This window comes from Desmodus rotundus, chromosome 9 (genome assembly GCF_022682495.2).
Source record: "Desmodus rotundus isolate HL8 chromosome 9, HLdesRot8A.1, whole genome shotgun sequence".
In the NCBI taxonomy this organism is placed as follows: domain Eukaryota; kingdom Metazoa; phylum Chordata; class Mammalia; order Chiroptera; family Phyllostomidae; genus Desmodus; species Desmodus rotundus.
In genome coordinates, this window is record NC_071395.1 from 79728189 (window position 1) to 79751001 (window position 22813).

Sequence of the window (22813 nt, forward strand, 5' to 3'; positions counted from 1 at the left end):
AATATATAGCAGAGAAATAAATTTAAATGTTGATCACAGCATATATAATTTCTAATGAATCAGTTAACAACTCTTTGTAGAAAGAGAATAAAAAGTAATGATTCCATTTTTGGTCAAGTACATGAATTACTTACAGAGATACACAGCAGTCAGGGTGATCTTTTAAAATGCGATCAAATCTAAACACCCTTGCTCAAAACCTTCGCATAGCTTTCCAACACACTTTGCATAGAACAAAATTCAAAGTCTTTATCAGGTTGCCATGGTCAGGCTCGCTCTCTCTGACCTCAGCTCCGATATGCTCTTCCGTGATCACGCCACCCCCAACATGCCACAACTGTTCCTGCCTCAGGGGCTTTATTATGCTGGCTGTCCCTTTTCCTGGAATACTCTTCCCTGGCACCTTGCTCCCTCCTTTCCCTTGGGTCACTCCTCAAATGTTATTCCTTTAGAGAATTCTTTAGCACTGCTCTGCTCCATCATCATTCTCTATCCCTAACCTGCTTTGACTTTTCTTCACAGAATGTATCATTACTTAGGATTATATTTATTTGTTTACTTACTTAATACTCTCTCATGTGAAAGTTTTACAAAGGCAAGAACTGTGTCTTATTTACTGCTGTATCCCTAGCATCCTGGCATATCACCACTATATTTTCTGAGTGCTAGGCCTTATTTTCAACTTTACTACTTCATTTAATCTGCATAACAATCCTCAGAACAGTTTAACTTGCCCAGGGTTTAATAGATATAGTTAAGTGGCAGAACTAGGATTTGAACCCACCTATTTGATTCCACAGCATGAGCTCATCATTGTTACATTATTCTCATGCACATAATATTATTAAAATTTATCAATAAAAATACTTAGAAATTATCCTAAGAAAATGTGTAATAATGAATTATCTATAAAGGCAGACAATGAAAGTATCATGGTGTGCTAAAGCTACATTTTAATCAGCTTCTGATGTTTTTTGACATAACCAAATATTTTAGCCCCATGATAAAGGTTAGAAATGTTCTAAATGTTCAGAGAAACCAACACTCAAAATTTATATTCTACACATAAACTATAAGCACATTAAGTCACCACATACATTTTCAAGTCAGACCCATTCAGTCAAAAAGAACAGAGGCCCTCTAACAACTGAAAATGTTTCCTGTGCAAACTGTTAACAGCACCATGCTGCTATGCACTGGCGTATGGAATAAAGTGAACACTCCCTCTAATAGGCTTGTAAGTTATAAAATGAATCTGTAATCTACTTCATAACTTTCTGAATTTTAAGCAAATTGGAATTTGCTAAATCAATTTAGACAGTACAATAAGTCCAACACATGTATGCAAGATGATTTTTCCTTTAAATCTGTAATAGAATTGGAAGCTTCAAAAGCCTAAAGTGGTATCATACCTGTTGAATGGGACTCTGTGCCTGAAACAGTATTCTCCGTCCTAGTAGTTCTGCAAATATACACCCGACAGACCAGATGTCAATAGCATTGCTGTAATGGCGGCTGCCCATCAGGATTTCCGGAGCCCGGTAATACTGAGTAACAACTTCCTGAGTCATATGACGAGATTCATCTAATTCTTCCACTCTGGCCAATCCAAAATCACAGATCTAAATAGAAAAGATTACCAAAGTATTGTCAAACATGGTAAAGTGAAACAACAAATAAAATCTTGATAGACCTTTGAACTTTGAATAGTTTTCAAAGATATAGGTAGAGAATATTTGTTAATATATAATTTGATCTTATTTGTAAAGGAGGGAAGAAAACTCTAACTTCTATATTTCTATGTAAAATGATATATCTTAAAAATATGTGTCTCACCTCACTTTCTGATTGGTAACTAAATCAAAAGAAAATAGCTGAATGTGTATTTCTATGTTTAATGTAGAAACCAAGCAATCTATTTTCAAGGCTGGCTTATCAAGGAAGATATTATAAGGAAAAAAAAAGATGTATCTTGAAGACCTTCTGAGTTATGTTCTTTATCTTTATGGAATATATATAGTAAAATTTCTTTAAAACTATGGGTTTCAAATTGAGCCCTGCTAAATATAGTTCTGAGGAGTTACTTCAGGAGTTTCATAAACACTGTACCTGAACTTCACATGAATCTATTTAAAATACTAATTCACATGCAAATGTGAAATGTCAAAATGCAGCACACTGTGTAATACCAGTGCTACCAGATTCATTCTCTTCTTCATGCCATAAATATTTAACTGAGTGGCTGTATGTTTTTTAGACAATATGCTAGAACCTAGAGACATAACAGTCAATGAGAAAGGCTGGTTAATATGTAGAATTAAGAACAAATCTTTCCTTGCTATTTCTGTCTAACTGAAAAGTACGCTGAGATTGCAAGGTGAGCTGTTAGTAAACAGCCGCAGTGCCAGCCAACTTCTGCTTATTTTTAGGAATCAAGATCTTCCTGATACTGGACCACCACAGCAAACACCGGCTGCACGGAGGATGAGATCAGACAGCAATGGCCAACTAAGCTCCAGTGCTCTCACTGATTAACTTTATGAGTCAATGTAAGGGACACAACGACACATTTTGTCTGTTTTCTACATTGAGGTTCCAGCATAAGTTTTATTCAGAACAAGGTTTGGCACCTTAAAATCCCACTACTTTAAAGGAAAAACAAATTTACCCCTAATTTTTGACAACCCTCTCGTTCTGTCTTCAATTTATTATGTCTGGTTCCATCAAATGAATCATGTTTGTATATGGGGATATTCAAATCCTCCCAAAGGCTAGGGTTCAATAACATAATATTTTAAACTCTATTATTTTCCCATGAATTTTTAGCATATCTTTTAAAACAAAACCAAACCAAAGTGAAAAACTTATATTCACTTTCCTCTTTCTTGTATTTATATTAAAGAAAAAAACCCAGCCACCCCCCAACAAAAAGTGTTCTGTTATATATAAAGCAAGCCCTTTGTTAAAAACATCAGTCCGATATGGAGTCATTTTGGCAATTTACCTCGAAGACAAGTTAAACCCAAAATAAAAGGCTTTTATGATCAGACAACCAAAAAGATACTGAGAATTCCAGCAAAATTATCTTTTTGTGTGCTTAATAGGAAACGATATATTCATAATATGAAAAAATACTAATTTAAAAGAAATGTTTTATTGTAATATTTTTGATGAGTTTGTACACTTGAGAAGAGAACATCAGTGTCGTAGTCTGGAACTCTAGTCTGCTTTTTAAAATAGGGCACTAAAACAAGTCAAGGGAGCAGAGCAAAATTTCAGTGTGTTCTGATCCATGTGTTGTTTATTCATAAATGACATTTTCCTTTAGTTACTCATTCATGTAGCCAGAGGTTACAATACCATAACAGATAACTTGGAAAATGGACCTCAAGCAGTTACGGCATCAAGCATGACAGGTTCTTTACAAAATGCTTTGTGAAGTTCTCCCAACAGAAACTGAAATAAGAAACTGGCTTAAATTGTCATAAAACTGATTTGGCTGAATAGAACAAAGAATTCCTAACTATAATGTTTTAAATTTTAAAAATTAAAAAAAAATAAAAATGGGTTATAGAGATAGGTAGTGGGGGAATGAACCCAATGACCTATAAAGGAATATTTTGTGGATTTTGGAGACAATTCATTTCTCTGTGGAATCAGAAGACTGACTCTTTAGAGTCAAAATAGAACAAGGGTCTTGAAGGCTGTATGAAGGGAGAATTTTTATTCAAATGCAGCATAATACACCAGCTTTTAAGAAAACTGGCCCACAGCTGAAGGAAAGCACTTAAAATAAAAAATAAAATTTATTTACATTTGGTTTTAATGTTTAGTTTAACTGCCAACATGGTAAGCAATAATGATAGTCTGGATTACTTTTATTTTTAATTATTAATTTATTTTTATTACGCTCGACATACAGTATCATATTAGTTTTGGTTGTACACCATAGTGACTTGTATCTATACATCTTCTGAAGTGAGTACCACAACAAGTCTAGTACCATCGGGCAGCACACAAGGCTCCCTGACAGTGCTGACTGTATTCCCTATTCTGTACACCACATCTCCATGACTTGTTTCATAACTGAAAGTTTGCACCTCTTAATACCCTTCAACTCCTTTGTCTGTCTTCCCCCACTGACAACTTTTAAAGAAGAAAACATTTTCAACAGTTTTATTTTTCAAATATAATCAGTTAAAATGTTAACATTTCACATTTACTGGAGACTGAAGTACCACATAATTACTGTAGCTATTCATGAAATAAGTGGAATTTAAATTTTCTTACACAGAAATGACACAGCTCTAGGAAGGCCCTTGTCCGTAATTTCTATGATGGGGAAAAATGTGGTGGACTTCTCACTATTCAGGAGTTCTGCTAATACACAGCTCTATCAGAGGTGGGGAAATGCACGTATGTAGATTTTGCTGTTTGTGAGTCACTAACAAAAAAACAGTGGGGTAGGGGTGGTACTGGAGGAAAAGTGAGACAGAAATTGACGGCATGAGGCTTTGGGGCTGCCAACTATGACTAATCCGGTAAGCAATTCTTCAGAGGAATAATCGGCTATTATATATTGTGGAAATACATTCGACCCCTTTCTGGCTTAGGATTTCCACTTTTAAATGTTTCCACTTTCCTACTTTGCTACCTTAGTCAAACAGCATTATAAAAATGTTAGCTGTGCAAAAATAGTCTTCTTAAAAGCCATTCTCACATAAATAGAAGCTAACTGGTCTTTCAATATCTCTTCTGACACACACTTCGTTTAATAATGGAATAATCTGAATAGAAATCACTTTCTCTATTCTTGTTTCTAGGTTCCACTGTAAAACATCATGAAGAAACCCTAAGGCAACGCTACAAATTAGTTACTATGGCCATGACTAGAGGTATCACTAGAGAGGACTGGGTTCTTTAATTTTTGGTGAAGTGGTGAAAATAAATTTCTTTCAGAAAAATATGTTTTTCTTAAACCTGCCTTGACATTCTGATTTTTTCCCTAAGATTTAAATAAATGGAAAAGCTACCTTTAGAACACAGTTGCTGTTCACAAGGAGATTCCCTGGCTTAATGTCTCGATGTAAAATGCCAGCTGAATGGAGATATTTCAAACCTGAAATAACAAGCAGATTTCATTGCAGATATTTAATTCCTTTTACTCAACCTGTGATCTGGGGAAAACCATAGAAACAGAGAATTAAAATGGTTCCCTAAATAACTGTATAATGAACATTATTAAAAGCTTGACTTAATCTTACCTCCAAAAATAAAAAAAAATTGTAATTTTGCTCCAGTAAAATAGTGTCATTAAAGTTTTACAAAATCTAGAGATAATGGGGGTGTGGGAGAGTGGTGGTGGGAAAATGCAATTGAACAACAATAAAATAATTTTAAAAAAGTCTAGAGATAATGTCTATAATTCAAAAGATTACTAGGTTTAAGTATAGATAGGCTTTTCAGGCACTGGTGTTAAGGCTGACCAACACCCTTGAATTACTCATAAGTGTGGCTACCGGAGCTCTGCTGTTGACACCCTCAACCCATGACTCTGAGCCTGTTCCAATACAACAGTTCCCATTAGCCAGCAGGGAGTCCTTCCCAGAACGGATACTTATTGATGCAACAAAATTCAGACACTTGCCAGATGTGTTGGTAGTTTCTCTACCACTGAGAATCAAGAGGGTAATTAACTACTTTTAAAATGTTTTGACATTTTACAAGACTGGGGCCTTTAGCACTGCTAGATAAAGGTCATAGTTTTAAGGCTGTCTTTTGAATAAAATATAGCAAATCTAATTTTTTACAAATGCAAAAAAAGATCCAATATCCAATATCTTCCCTTCCCTCACCCCAACTGCTGAATACCAACAAATCTATAGAAGGTGAACTTTCTAGTTCTAATATTGTGTATGTGTTTTAATCCTTTTGGCTAATGCTTTTCATTCTTTATAAAGAATGTCTTAATTATATGAATCTTAGTCGGGGAGGGGGCAGTAGTTTACTAGGTCAGAAAGCTGTTTCAGCTTAAATAATTCTTCATTTGTAATAGCAAACATTCTGAAGGACAGACACAACAGCCAGAGGAAGCTCCAACAACGTCAGCTCAAACCGTTTCTCTATCAAGTCCGTGCTCTTTAATAAGCCAGACTGAAGGATTATCTAGCCAGCAGTTTCCATCAATCTCTTCCATGCTCTGGCTTTAACAGTCACTTTGTTTTTCGAGAGTTGGCCTCTGGTACGACCAGCTAACACTCTGACCAGGCCTGCCTACTGTGGGTTGGCAGAAAGGATGACATCCACAGGGAACACAGTCACTTTTAATTTAGTCACCTCCTACTAAACCATCGCTGCTCAACAAACCGTCCTGCTCATTCACCTCTGAAGATTAACCTACTCAACAACCTGATCAATTAGCGCCTTCTATGGCATCACTAAAAATAAGAACCATTTGGCTACCCCTAAAAGCCTCTTATTTAACATCAAGTACAGAGATTATTAAATATATGTTGGTCAAAAGAAAAAAGTCTTTAGGGAAGAAGCAAGCCTTGGAAGGTCAGATTAAAGAAGTTCAAATGAAAAGTAAAACATTTCATTTACACAGTGACACTATCTTTTTCTTTATAAAGAAAATCTTACCTCGCAAAATCTGATAAAGAAAAACTTTGACATGATCTGAGCTGAGTGGTTGAGGAGAGACGATAATTTTATGTAGGTCACTCTGCATCAATTCTGTGACAACATATCTTGAGGTATTAAGTTAAGGAGAGTTCAGAGAATTCAGCCCCCAATGCCCTCAAAGCAGGCCCAAGGTCTAAAGATAGTTTCCATTTTTGTGGCTGGAAAAAGCTTAGCAAAAGAAAGCTTTTAGACAGCATAACAGAGGTGAGAACCCAGCCCTCAGAAGATAAAACATTGCCAAAATTAAATAACTTACTGTTTAAAAGTTAGCGTAAGTAAATAACCAAATGACTTCTCTATAATCAGCATTATAACAGAGACAAGTACGGGTAAACATTTTAAATGACAGCCAGGCCAGGAAGAGTGTGAAGACCAGTGTTAGGGTCTATTTCAAACAAGAGATAGTTGGTGGTCTTACCCCAGGCCACCACAGCACCAGTGGAAAAGATGACAACCTATCTGTCAACTGTTAAAGTATGGTACTCCTAAAAATGTATAAAATGGTTCACATTCAAGTCACCATACAACCTCAATAACTTCTTTTAATTTTTTTACGTATTTATACCTCCCTTACTAAGTTTTAAGCTTCCTATTCTTTGTACTATTATATTCTCAGAGTTTTGCTCAATGAACACAGGGCAAATGATAAAAGACTGGGGCCTGGGGAGCAATGGAGATGTGGAACTCAGAACTCTTGCAAAGGTTAAGGTCTTCTGTTATATCTAGAATAGGAAAGATTCATGTCTTACCCTGCCTGCACTTAAGAACTTAGTAAGTCTGGGCAAATTTTATGATTTAAGTCATGCATCATTTAATGATGGGGATACATTCTGAGAAATGTGCCATTAAGTGAATTCATCCTTGTGCGAACATCACAGAATGCACTTAAACTGAAATGGTATGGCCTCCTACACACTTACGTTATATGTCATATAGTCTATTGCTCCTACGCTACAAACTGTACAGCATGTTGTTGGACTGAATACTGTAGGCAACTGTAATGCAATGGTAAATATTTGTGTGTCTAAACATAGAAAAAATGCAGTAAATATATGGTATAAAAATAAAAAATAAAAACTATACAGAGCACTTACCACAAATGGAGCTCGCAGGACTGGAAGTTGCTCTGGGTGAGTGAGTACTGAATCACTGTGAAGGCTAGGACATCACTGTATACACTAAGGCCACACTAAATTCATAAAAAAAGTTTTTCTTTCTTCAATAATTACCCTTAGCTTACTGCAACATTTTTACTTTATAAACTGAAAAACTTTTTAAACTTTTCAACTCTTTTGTAATATTTAATTGCTTAAAACACAAACACATGGTACAGCTATGCAAAAATATTTTTCATTACATTCTTACTAGATAAATTTTATTAATTTTTTGTTGTTAAAACCTAAGATACAAACACACATTAACCTGGGCCTACACAGGGTCAGGATCGTTGATGTCACTGTCTCCCACCTCCGCACCGTGTCCCACTGAAGGGTCTCAGGGGTAGCAACCTACATGAAGCTGTCATCCCCTATGATAACAAGTCCTTCTTCAAAAACACCTCCTGCTGGACCTGCCTGAGGCTCTTCTTGAGGAGGGGTCATTCTTTTCAGCAATATATCCATGGCGGTTTGCTTGGTTGCTTTTTCCTTCATAGATTTGCTTGTAAGCGGATAATGCACTATGAACATTCCCCTCTATTACTGTAATTGCTCTGGCAGGTAATTTTCCTCCTTGATCACTTATCTCGCATTTCCAAAAATTCTTCAGTTGTCTTCACACCAGCACTTGCAGACTCACCCCTCACTTTTACATTACGTAATGAATAACGATTCTTCAATCACTTAAAACACCCAGAGAGAGCAGGAAATTCAACATGGAAATCAAATTCAGCCTTTTCTTTCAACATCACAAACTCTTTCCTTTGGCCATGGTCATCATGGTGCTCAAGAGGGACGTGCTTCTGTGTTGGGCATCCATCCAGGTCATCAAAAGTTTCTCTATGTTTGATATAAGCATTCTCAAATTTTTGTTAGTCTTGTTGCCTTTAATGAAGCAGATGCTTTAACAACTTCTGTCACTTTGGAATGGGACATGTGTTACTGACCAATATCCGTCACTGATTTTCCACCTTCATAGTCCTTGATCACTTTTATTTTCACTTCCAGGTCAATCTCTTGACATGGCTTCTTACTAGCAACATTAGCAGATTTTGTACACTTCGGGGCCACAATGAATAAAACAACAGAAAATTAAATGAAGCACAACAGAAAAGGGCACAACTGAAAGATGTGGTAAATATGAGATGTATGAGGGTACTGGCGTAACACAGCACATAGTGTTTTATAGCCTACTTTAAATTTACATCTACAGTAAAACATAAGCCATAACAGCTGTTTATCATCAAATATTATGTAGTGTGCCTAACTGTATGTGCTATACTTTTTTTTTTTTTTAACATTTATTCATTTTTAGAGAGAGGGAAAAAGAAGGGGAAAGAGAGGGAGAGAAATATCAATGTGTGGTTAACTCTAGCATGCCCCATACTGGGGACCGAACTGGCAACCCTTTGGTTTGCAGTCTGCGCTCAATCCACTGAGCCACACCAGCCAGGGAATGTGCTATACTTTTAAATGATTGGCAGTGCAGTAGATTGGTTTACACCAGCATCACCACAAACACGTGAGTAATGTGCTATGCTATGACATTATGATAGCTAATGACATCACTTGGTGATTAGTTTTTCAGCTCCACTATAATCTTATGGGACCACCATCATATATGTGGTACATTACTGACCAAAACATGTTATGTGGTGGATGAGTATATACTAGAAAATCCTGTTGGTTCTTTGAAAATTAGCCACAGAATTTGACCAGTTTTACCATGTCCACTGTTACCGCACTGACTCATAACCCCTGTATTTGTAAAATATAACACCCAGAATACATTTTTTATGGTTACATTTTTGTCTATACATTGAGTCACTTTATTACATAGAAAATACAATTTTATGGTTCTTATACTCAGATATGATTTTTAAAAAAGATTTTTAGGGAGAGGGGAAGGGAGGGAGAAAGAAAGGGAGAGAAATATCAACCAATGTGTGGTTGCCTCTCATGCGTCCCCTTCTGGGGACCTGGCCGGCAACCCAGGCATGTGCCCTGACTGGGAATCAAACCGGTGACCCTTTGCTTTGCAGCCTGGTGCTAAATCCACACAAGCCAGGGCTCTTAGATAGGATTTTTATCTTAAGTTTTATCAACCAGGTTCTTTCCAAAGAAATACATTCTACTTCATAATAAAGGTTAAGTGAAGGAGATTTGGCATGCAGTATTTCCTTATATGATAGCATAAATGGTGGGATCACTCTATAAAATGATACACATCAGTTAAAATCCTAAAAATGTCCTTACAGAGTCATAAATGACCTGGCCTTCTTCTCTGACCTTCTCTCCCATCACTTCCTTCCTTGCTATTCTCTGAACATGTCTGATACCCCCTGACCTTAGGTCTTTGCTCTAGATGTTCCTTCTGCCTAGACTGTACTTCCCCAGACATCTGCTTGGCTCTTTCACCTCCTTTGTGTTTTCACTTGAATCTTGTTTTTCAAAAGAGGCCTACCTTGACCGCTCTAATACTGCATCTGCCATGCTTATTCCAGGTGCCAACCCCTCACATAGCTCTACTTTTTTCCCTTTAGTAATTATTTTACAAAATTATTATGGCTATTGTTTGTCTACCCAACCCTCTCACAAAGGCAAGGATTTCTGTCTGCTTCATTCACAAGTCTATCCCAAATTCTCACAAATAAGGCCCGCATACAGTTAAGTCTCTATAAATATCTGTGGAATGAACTACTGAGCACCTACAAGGTACTAGCCTCTCTACTAAGAATTTTAAATATATCATAATTATGTAATTTTCACAGCAATCCCCCAAGGTCAGTGGTTGAATCCCCAATTACCGAACAGGAAATTGAGGCTAACAGAAAGCAAGTAACTTGCTTAAGGTACATGGTAGTATAACTTAGATCTGCAGGGCTCTGTATGAGTTGGGAAAAGGGATAAAAGATATCACAGCTCAGCTCATGCTGTCTCCAGGGAATAAAGTTTTAGTCTGCAGGACGGGAGAAAATTTAAACACCTTACTACTTCTTAGAGGCTTGCCACCAACCCTGAATTTAGGCCTACCTACATCTCCATTTTCTGAGATACCTGATGTCTCCAATTTCTGAGTTGATCTGATGTTCTGTAGCAAGAAGCACCCTGTTCTGGGTTCTCAGTACTGCCAGCATAGGTTTCTGCCTCTTTCAGTGTTTCATCCTTTACTGACATTTTAGGGGCACTGCAGGAAGGACTGGCAGTAAGAATTTGTGTTCTGTCAACTATGTTTTCATGTTAAAAACTGCTTACATGTTTACTGGCTACATAAATGTGTGAGTATGAGAGAGAAAAAGAGAGGAAGAAAGTGAGAGACAGTGACAGTGTGTGTCTGTGTGTGAGAGAGAAATGTTCTTGTCCTTTGCTCAATTTTCTATTGGGTGATAATTTCTATTTGCAAGAGTGATTTACAAATTAAGGATATTAATCCTCTTATATATACTGAAAAAAATTGTCCCTACTAAAATCTTTTTTTAAGAAGGTTTATTTTATTCTCATTTCAGAGAGAGAGAGAGAGAAAGAGACAGAGAGAGAAACATCAATTGGCTGCCTCCTGCAGAGTCGGAACCACAACGCAGACAAGTGCCCTGACCAGGAATCAAACCTCTGACCTTTTGGTTATAGGACAACACTCCAACCAACTGAGCCACACCATCCAGGGCCCCCACCAGAATCTTAATCATAGGATAGAGACAGGAAAAACTTCTATTTTCATCATTAAGCCTTAATCAGAAATACTGATATTCTTGAGTTGGTTCCAGAAATCTCAAGGGACAAAGAAACATCACACAGGAAAAAAAACCACAACAACAAAACAAAAAGAAAAACTTCACAACTACCATCACCATATTAAGAGTTGTGAACTTGAGGTTTTACTCAGGAAAAAAAAAATCCTAAATAGAGTATAAAGCACTTATCTGTATGGGATGTCAGCGATGTCTGCTGAATTAACAATTTTTGTTCCTGCCAGGACTGAAAAGTTCTTGCATGGAAGTGGAGAGTAGGTTATATTCTATTTTGTCTCCCACATCCACAAAAGTGGCAGCCAAGTGGTGATGCCAGAACCTTTACTGCTAGTAGTCACAGTTGTTGGTCTGCATGCAGGCAGCAGAGAGAAAACATCTTACTTTTCAAGTTATCAGGTTGAATTCATAGAGCTGGTACTTTAAAAATCTTGTTTTCATTTATAGAAGGAACAAACTGACACAAAAGCCAAAAACAGAGAGTAAGTATAAAATCACATTCACATGCTTTCTTCTAACAGTGACTACATTTTCAAAGAAAGGGGATAAAAACATTATCTGGCTGGCATGGGTCCGGTTCTAACCAGGTATTTTAAAAATAATTACTCATTACAGAAAAAAAAATTACATTTCATTCAACATTACAAAACATGTATTTCCATATCAGGGTGGTGTTGACTCTAAACATGAGATTTGAACTGACAATATTAGACCATTTTTGATCAACAAACTTAATAATTTCATGTGGTTCAACCTAACACAGAGCAAACCACATACATATGTACTTTATTTCTCTCACAAAATAATTTATTTTATTTGTCAAAATATAAGCCAGCAGGTATTCCCTCTGCTAAACACAAATAACTAGATCACCACGTCTCTGCCCTCAGGGTCTGTGACCCTGAAAAACCTTTCATTCAACTTCCTGTTATAGTTATTAAGAAAGGAGAGTTTAAGAGGGCTATTTTCATATCTCTGCTTCTTAAGAAAATGATAGGCTGGATTAAAAAAGAACGGGGTCAGTTAATAAACTCTTTAATTGAACCAGAAAGTCTAGAGCAAAACCACACAGAGCCCCTGTCTACCTTTACCATTTGGTTTACCTCTGTGCCGAGATGCTTTCCCCTCCATTGATATCTTTTAAACATAAAAGACTGAAACATTTTAAATGTATAATTTTTACAAACTGATTAAGTCGCTCAGCAGAGATTATGTTTTGTCAAGCTTTAGTCTGGCAAAGTAAATTCTTCAGGGGAAATACATTTTTCATGCCACAAGCAGTTTTTTCTTTATAGAAAACAAGCCAACAACCAGGCCAACCTTTTACAAATTTATTTCTCAGGAAAATACAATTCCTGAATTTGAAGATCTAACAACGTAGGTGCAGAAATCTAGAAGCAACACATACCACTTTATGATAAGGTTTCTGCTTTGCTCTAGTAGAAATCCTCTGAAGTCTCAATCCCCAGCATAATGTCTCCCAGATGTCTCAACTAGTTGCCATGCCAACAAAAGCAGCTTAAATTAAATGAGGGCCTGAAAAGGCACCTGCATCACTCCAGGTCTGGTGCACATTAAATAAAGCTCTCTTGACAGGGACTCAGAGGTGCCATTAACTTGAACAGCAGCTATCTGATTATTGTTTCTGAGTAATTTAATGAGGGTCTCCAAATAAGAGGAAAAACTGGGTGCTCTTCCCCTTTTCTTGTCCTTCTAAATGGGACAGCCTCTCCAACAGCTGATGCACCCACAGGGTCGACTTTGCTATGGCCTTTTAAGTTACCATTGGGTAAAGATAAATTATAGGACCAAAGTTAGGGCTTTCAAGAGAATATTAATAAGTTATCCATTTTCCTCTATTAAAACTCATCATTAAGAATGTGACCATAAAAAACACACTGTGCATGGTACACCAACCTCAGAGTGATTTGAAGAGCCCTGCTATAAAATAAATTGCTGCTGATTGCAGCAATTAGTTAAGAAGCTCCGTGAAATATGTATTTCAAAATGTACTGATTTGCTTCAGAAAAATGAATGATGCAAATGAACAATTATAATGTAGGGGGGGGCACGGCAGCTCTGATGTCTCAGGTGCCCAAGAGAAACACAGTGTTTGTGTGTGTTGCTTCAGAGTTAATTTTTTTTTATAATATTGACATTTTAGAAGTTTCTTTATAATGTAGTAGAAAATAGTCCTTTTGTTGCTTTCTCAAATACTATTAATCACGGGGAACATCACTTAACAAAAACACCAACTTAAGACTACCTTAGATTTCCTGACTCCTAGTCTAGTGCTCTCTCTACCTCACTAAGTTGCTTCCCACAGAAGCTGGCCTACTATTCCCATTTATTAACCAAATAGCATCCCAGTATGCAGATTACTTTGAAATAAAGAAAGCTGACTTACTTTTTGTTATTGTACTATGAGAAGAAAAAGAGAAAGGAAGGTACCACATGACATTTTCTGTGTCACCTCATTTTAATTCTCATAATGCCTAATTTGTAACTCTCCAAGGCTGGGAGAGGTCAAACTGCTGACCCAGAGCCTGGATTCAGATCTATGTTGTAAAGATTCTGAGGTCACCTTTCCATGAAGTTTTCCCCCACTTTGTTTACTATTAAAAGAGAAAATGAAATTCATGAGATTGACATTACTTTCATGTTATAAAAACCAGGAAAAATAAGAAACTCAATACTTCATTACACGGTGTAGCTTTCAGTATTTCTCCTCTGCCATGTGTTTTCAAACGAGAAGTCACTCTGTTCACTCTTCAACACTCCACCAACAGTCACTCAAAGACTACAACAATGCTACGGTTGTTAACCTCATAAAGCCTATGGGTACGGCTTTGGGACTGACCATGCCAGACCTGCCACCAAAAGAAGCATAACCAAGACATATTACTTTAAAGAGAGAAATCTCTAAATTATTAGAATTGCTAAATTCCAGTTAACTACAGAGATTTAACCCTTTAAACATCTTAAGAAACCATTAAGATTTCTTCAACTACTGAATTTCTAAATTACATGCACATTCTAACTAGCAATTTACTTATATCTGTAAAAACACTTACACACATACATACTTACATTTGGTTTCCTAAAATAGTTTACCTTAAATTTTTCTTTAAAAAGCATGAGAAATAATAAAAAATAAAAGCAATTAACACTTACTGATTTCTCACTATGTGCCACGCTCTTTCTAAGTACTTTATATGAATTATCTCAACAAATTCTTACAGCGCAAGTGGCAGGTTATTCAAAAGCACTGACTGTTCCCATTTTTAGTCTTCCTTTCTTGGAAGGAACTGAATCTGAAGATGTCTGAAGCAATTGCTCAAATCCACTCAAGTACTTTTATTCATTTCTTCTAGTACCTGAATTATAGTCTTCACTCTGTCACTAGTAGGCCACGACCTCAAATAGGAAATAATTCCAGTTTGCTGAGAAGTATTTTTGAGCCAACTGCCTACCACTTTTAACACAGATCACCTCATTTAATCCTCATAACCACTTGGGACCATTCTCATCTAACAGGTCTAGACAGGGGGTGAAGGACTGTCAGGGTGACAGGCCAACAATGATCTTCCTTTTGCCAACAACTGAAAAATAATACAAAGATTCAAAAAATCACAGAGGTAAGGTTTTCTACCGAATACTCTTCTTTGCCTCTTTCCGCCTCCTAAGCATTTATCTCCTTCCAGTCTTCTTTTTATCCTCTAGGCAAATTACAAAGCTAAAAATGACAATTTAATAAACATTTCCCTGTGTCTATGAATCATATATACTTATTTGAATATGTTCATAATCCCTATTTAATGAATGAGAACTTTAAAAATCAGCGCGTGCGCCTGTATGTATAATAGAGACCCCCAGTTAACTTTTTATACGGAGTGGGGTAGAGGGCTGCGCTAGTAGCCCTTGACATGGGGAAAAAAAATCTGAACCACAGATTGCTGGAAATTTAGGACAGGCCTTTGGTGAGGCCTAAGTTGAAAATAGTATTTTCCTTTGCACAAAGATTTTGTTTTGAGAATCTGGATACTAAAATTATGGAAACGCGTTACCATTAATAAGTTATAAACGCAGCCTCAATGACGCTGCAGTCTGTAGAATAACGCATAACAGAGTTGTTAGTGCACAGTACCCAACTATAAGATGTAGGACCCCCTGCTAGACTCCCCCAGAGGCTGCTGAGGAAGAAACTGTGTTCACATAGGACAGAGTTTAGAACAACAAAAAAAGGACTCTACTGAGGAGAAATGAGGTGGGACTATAATAGATAAATCAGAAAGGCAGAGAAAAGTGAGGGGTATTTAGTGTAATTGTAATTTTGCACAACTTTTTTTATGGGCTACAAGACCAGGTAGGAAACAAGTCCAGAGCCAGGCAGTGAACTACACTCAATGGTAATCTTCCCCTGACCTCTGGCTCCAATTTAAACAAATCTGTTCTATGATTACTATCTGTTTAACCCATGTCTAGGATGCTGTACCTATTTTCGAAAGTAATTTTAAGAATGCATGATCATCAGCCCCATCCCAGAAAGCCTAACTACTCCAACTGTCAAAGGTAATTCTGCTTACAAAGCTACACAATCACCACAGAAGCAAATGCTGACACCAAACTCTGACCTCAATTATGAGTTAAGATGACTGAATCCTTTTGTTTTTAGGAAGTCACGATTACCTAAGCAGTCTCAGAGGCTGCAGGACTGGTGCCAACAACATCTTTGTTTAACCATCATCATTAGCATCAATAAATCCTGAATGGGCACCAAGTGGGTGCAGAGAGCATGCTAACTCAATGACAACACAGAAACAAGATGGATGAATGTGAGGCAACATTCAAAAGGTTAGAAAAGACTGAGACTGATATATAAAAATCTAATACAGAAAACAAGGAAGCAAAAAGATTTCAATGTACATGACCATGAAAGCTTGACCAAGAAAGAAAAAAGCTGGTATTGAGTTTTCTGTATGTTAGGTATCCGGCTTTAAATTTATTTAGCGGGATAAATTTATTTATCTACTCCTAATTACTCTAAGATTCTAGTATTCTACAGAGCTAGCGCTAGAGCCCAGCCCTTGTTCTTAACCTGCGCTTTGTCTTTCAAAAGATTAACTACACCTCAGAAAAAAGGTGAATGAAGTAATTCTGCTTCAAAATAGAGAATGCCAGGAAGCTGATTTTTGAAATGAGGAGTTAAATGGATTTAGGCAGTGGGAGGAAGTGTAGTATGAGCTTTGGAATCACAGAGGAGGTTAGAATCTTGACTCTGCTATTTACTAGCTTGATAACATTAGGCCAGTTAATGCCAGGGCTTAGAATTTGTATGTGACTTACAATTTGTATGTGATTCACATACAAATTCCAGGCACATGGTGAACAGGGCTTATGTGGTAGCTGCTATTATCATCATCGATAAGGAAGGAAGGGTTCTGAGTTTATTAAACATCAATATGTTAGGCACTGTGCCAAATGTCCTACATACCTCAATTTATTTATTCCTTACAACAGTCCTTCAAAGAAAAATATTATCTCCATTTATCACTGAGGAACCTGTGGCTCAGGGAAGAGTATCCAGTATCTTTTTCGAGGTCAAAAAGCCAGTAAGTTTGGAGGAGGGGAGAATTCACAATTGAATTTAGGACTGCCCGATATCAAAATCCATGCCTTTGCCAAATTGAATGTGTTCTTATTCCTTCCCAACTTTTCTCCCTTCCTCCCAGGAAAAAGCAAAAAGAATGTAAGTAAAAAAGTAACACAAAACAGACAACTAACTAAAAAGGCTCTTTTAAGCTCCTGATCTTAAAAGGAAAGATTAAGCACTCTCAAAAGGAAATCACTGCTGAAGAGGACAATTTGATTCACTTATTAATGTGGTCTCATGTGGTTTCTTGGCACCAAACAGCATTATGTTCACGCTAAGTCACACTGCTTCATGAGAACAAAAAACCTTTTCTTAGACCAGGAAAAGTTTTCTACAGTGCATATTATTTTTGAGAGAGATCTAGGGTTGGTTTTGGACAAACTGGAAACTAAAGGGAGTAATTAAAAGTGCTAATCTCTGTGAGAGCTCTGTAAACTCCACATAGGGGACCTCTGGTTTTGGTAATGGGCTGCTGGTAATCTTAAATCTTGAGCCAGGGTGGTAAAAATTACCTATCAGACTGTTATTCACATTTCCAAAGCAATAAAAAAAATATACACAAAACAAAACTTTGCTTGGCTTGTCCATGACATACTTCCTTTGGGAAAAAAATGCTATTTTGACGTTTCCTATTTTCTATGATCTGGCTCTCTTGCCATTGCTAAGTGATGTAACAATAAGAGGAAAAGACTATCAATTAAACACATAATTATTAAACCTATCACCAACTGTATAATGTAGTGCTCTTAATACTTAATAATGCCACTCATAGCATTCAGAGAGCAAACTGATATAATTGGTACATAAATAAATTGTGCTCTGGCTAAAATACAGGTCTGTGTTTGTGTGCTGTGGTCTACTAAGTTCTCTGAAATACTGCTCTTAAATAGAGTTGGTAGAAGGAGACTCAGCTGGTCTATGAAGTGGCTAAAAGCCCCACTGCTTCCCCATACACTCCAATTAAGGCAGGTCTAATATATTTAGTGGCTTCTGAAACCTCTGGGTCTCCACATAACACATGCTTCCTGGTGTCTACCAACCTCGGAAAATAGTCCTAACAGTGGGATATAACAAAAAATCAAGTAAGTAGTCCTATGAGCCCAACCTAAACTCTCACACTTGAATTAAACATGTCAAGAGGCTAATAATTGGAAGGTTAACCAGCAGGTTAAGCAGTTCAGGAGAATGATAATGGGGTTATGAGTCTTTTCAGCAGCTCAAATTAGGTGTGGCTTTGTTGTTATTCAGTATTACCCTCTAATAATTGGGAGGCCTGACAGCATTTCAGTCCCACCACCTGGGAAGTTTTACAGATATTTACTTTTCATGGAGAGGTGAAAGACTAGACTCAAGTTTTTGATTTTTTTTTTGGCCTCACCTGGAACACAGGTGTTTCAAAGAGCTGGAATGAATAAGTTGTTCCAGCTATGTATAGTGACTCTCTTCAAAGCAGAGTGAAAAAAAATTCCAATTGTGAGTTGGAACTTTAGAACAACCTCAGGATTTGCTAATACACTTAGGTAACCTTTATGCAACCAGGAAGGGACCACTACTAGGGGTGTGACTACTACTATGGGGCTTGAAAGGGGAGTGGTTCTTGGGATGGCAGGCTGAAGGAAGAAATTATGTCATATCCTTTTAATTAATAAGAAAGGTTTGGTAAAGGTAGTGAGAATAGCAGGAAGAAAGATATAATGTGGATGCAGTCTGGATAAAGGGCTTGGAGGTGCTAGCAAGTGTATATTAAATATATTTTCTGGGAAGAAGAGACCAGGTAAGGGAATATGAAGTGCTGAAATTAACAACCTATTTCTCATTAACAGTTTACATCTTGTGGGGAAAAAAAATCCTCTCTCTTAACAATCCATTCCTCATTAAGAGTTCACATCTTGTTATAAAGAAAATCCTCTTTATAAATAGGCTGGGTTTGTTACTGACAGGCCATTATGAAAGTATTTGTTTATGATGAGAACTTTACAATGACATTTGTTGGTGCGTTTGACATACTCTGTTTTGCATCAGAAAGTTTCTATGAATTCCTATTGTCTTTCTGCTTCACTAAGTTCTGCCTCAGTCAGTCAGTCTGTCTATTTATCTTTCCATTCCAGTTCATCCTCATAATAACTGTATGAGGTAGGTACAACTGTTATTCTGATTTTATTAACCAGGGCACTGAGGCAGAGAGAGAGTAACTTGCCCAAGATCACATAGGTAGTAAGAAGCAAAGCTGGAACTCAAATCTGGGTGGTCTGGTTCCAGGCCCCTCACTCTTTGTCACTGTAATAGATTTTGTTTCCATTACCTCGAGCTAGCAGAATATGCTGGCTAAGTAGGCCCTGAACCAATCATAAGGATTTTGAAATAAACAGAAGACGAGAATCTTGTGACAGTAAGTCACTAACTCAAGGCTGCTACTGTCATGCAGCAGAACTAAGGGATGATGAAAGTATGACAGACAGAAGGAATGGAGGAGGAGACTGATTTTACAGTGCTGTTATTTAGATGCTCTACCAAGAGCACGATACCAAAACATGTATTGGAGGAGCCACCAAGGCTTTGTAGGAGAAAACAGGGAGACACTTGCTTGTCAGTTGCCTAATGCTACAATCCTCCAAGAATATGGGATGAAGGTCAGTTTTCCATATTCCCATGTTTAGGTCTTCCAACCAGTCTGTGATTTGGATGTTCCCACTCAGTCCCACACAGACAAAAGGGAAAGAATGAGACCGATTCATTACACAGCTTCTATAGTCAGTAAGGACTGGGGCAATTTATAAACTATTAGGAATAAATGCTTACTATTGATAAGGTGCTATGCAAATATGTCACAAGAAAGCTATGCTAAATAAGCCCTTTAATAACAGCGCTATTCATTCTAGACAGCTCAAGTTGTGTATACATGGGAAAAACTGTGATATTGTCTTATGCTAAAAAACTACCCATCAGGTTAAAAAACTTACTATCTGGAGTTTAGAACTATACCATGCTGCTCTGCCTGCTCAACTAAACTGAAGTCTGAACACATTTAATGTTTTATGTGCAATGAACAACTGATGTATGAAAAACTATCAATGATGTGTTAAAAACTTTCATATAGCAAACAGGGTATTTAACTGGTTTGGCTGAACTGGGAGAGGAAAATGAAGAACGTGTTGCATCAAATTACTTCCTAGAGAATAAATATGGACAGAAGCTTTGAAAACACAGTTTTAATCCCTAAATAGACTTTACTGATTTCAGATAATGAAAACGGATTCATTCTTTCTTTAATATTGTATAGAAACCAACATTAAGCCAGATTATGAAAAAGGAATTTTGCAATATTAAATATATATTAAGTAGGTGCAACATAGGTCAACAGTTCTACAGTCTTTTTTTTTTTTTGTCTTCATCTTCATGCAATACATGTTAGAACAAATATGAGAACTGGGTGATTTTTCCAAATGGACACAGTGAATTTTAATTGTATGATGCAGATCCTCAAGCCTGGCTCCTCAAGCCATGGATTCTCTTATATTAAAAGTCCAAGAATGATAGTTAAAACTTGTTTAAACCCACATAAAGCACTAATTCTGAAATCCTGTCATTCCTGTTTGAAAGAAGAAAATCTCACAATCATAAATGTGGGACTTAATAGTATCTCTTTCCTCACATTTTTTCCTTCCAAAATTTGGTCCGCAGAGAAGGGAAATTTCAACCTAGATCTCAGACATGTAACTGCCTCTGAAATAAAAATGAGGGCATTAAATAGCAAGGATAATGAAAATCTGGTTTATGGATATTGTTGATTTCAAACAATGCTCTCCATGTGAAAGAAAAACAGCAATGCGTCACACAGAGAATTGCTTTCTCTTAGAACAAATGGTCAGCCCTAAATCTCATCATCTTCTTTGCAACAAAAAGCACGGGTGCCTTTGCAACAAGGAAAAAATCCATGTGTGCTTCAATTAGAATCACTGACCTTTTCTGAAGCACGTCTGTACTTTTCTATAGAAATCAATGGCATATAAGGTCATATGTTAAAATGTTGAATACAACAATCTCTTTCCCAGGCAAAGACAAATTCCCTTTCTTTTTAAGGTAAATAAGTTACTTGTTCTACAGAATGTCAAATATTAAAAAATTAAAACTATCTTTGAATTGAAATTTAAGATTTCTTTCCAGAAAAAAAAAACTGGAAAGCTATCATTCTATATATGCTCTGACATAGCCCAGAAGGTTCTGTTGGCTGAGTCCTTGTCACTAAGGTTATAAACACATATGCAATAAAATAGAAAGAACATTCCAGAGAAAATGATGTTATTTCAAACCTCAGTTCTCTTCTTCTCAAAGTACCCTGGAGGAGGCAAAGGCAAGCTTTGTGTCTGTCAAATGTAGACGGAAGAGCCTGGTAACTACTCATCTCCCACCATTATAACCCTCCAAAGCAAATGCACATATACACAAGCCCAAGGGATAGAAGACAAATGAAATGATTGGAATAGTCACCATTTTTTCCTGAACATTAAACAAAACGCTATTTAAAAGAAGAGCTTCTACCTAAAGACATTTTACTTCTCTAATTTTTTAAATTCATACAGAGGAGGAGTAAATTCTCCAATCACCCCTTAATCCATTCAGAGGATAAGGGATGCACATGAGTCACATAAACAGCACCATGCATCTTTCTGCCAATACAACAAATCGTTAACACTTTCTCCAACAGACAAAGTGCCCTCAAATTAGACCCACTCATCCTTTCTTAACTGTGAAAAACTTATTTCTGTATCCAGACAACCTGGTTTTGAATGTTCTTCTGCCCAACAGAATGAGAGCAATTTACTCCCGTCTGACCTATTGAAAAGCTGCAAGAACGATGTCATTAAAACCAAGCGTAGATTACTATCAGTCGTATAAACAACCACAGACAGCATTATGAAGAAAGGACAAACCTCTCAATAGGCCAAGCTACTGGTGCTTCCTTATTTACCCAGTGCTACCCATTACCAGTGAAGTTCATTTTTGGTTGAAGATTTTAAAAGACAAAGTTATTAAGAGGAACAGTTATGAAGGGCAGAGAGGACTCAAAATATACAGAAAATAAAAACCCAGAAGAAAGAATCTAGGAGAGGAATATCAGAGAAGTCTGTTTCTGAGTACTTTTTATGGCAGTTAAGAAGAGACAAAATAAAAATAAGTGTTTCATTTTAAGTGATCTGCCTTCTCTGTCCAGATAGATCTGTTTTATGTCAATTATATCTCAATAAAAGCTGGAAAAATATATAAGATATGCCATCGTGCCTTCCACTTGTTTACAGCCCCCACTTTCTAACATTTATGGAATGTTCTATTATGCACTCAGATGTGCCACCTATTAGCATTGGTCCCCATTGCTATTTAATTACAACAGCTATGCAAAAAGGGTTACATGGACCCACCAAGAGAAATCAGATACTACCTAAAATTTAGTGGAAAATAAGAAATACTGAAAATATATTTATTCGACTTATAGGCAATTGATCTTTATGGATTGATACAGGAAGGACTAGTGAAAAAGTCTTATTCTATGAAAACAGTAAGCTCCAGGTCAGTCT

At 36.8% G+C, this 22813-nt stretch overlaps 1 protein-coding gene across 1 annotated transcript in view; it reads right to left on the minus strand.

Moving 5' to 3' along the window:
• NLK (nemo like kinase) overlaps nucleotides 1-22813 on the minus strand; it is a 151436-nt gene that overhangs the window by 22246 nt on the left and 106377 nt on the right. Inside the window, exons 4-6 of the mRNA XM_024565222.4 lie at nucleotides 6643-6749; nucleotides 5034-5119; nucleotides 1413-1622 (exon numbers count right to left, since the gene is read on the minus strand). Coding sequence (XP_024420990.1) covers nucleotides 1413-1622; nucleotides 5034-5119; nucleotides 6643-6749 — 403 coding nt within the window. The remainder of the gene's footprint in view (nucleotides 1-1412; nucleotides 1623-5033; nucleotides 5120-6642; nucleotides 6750-22813) is intronic.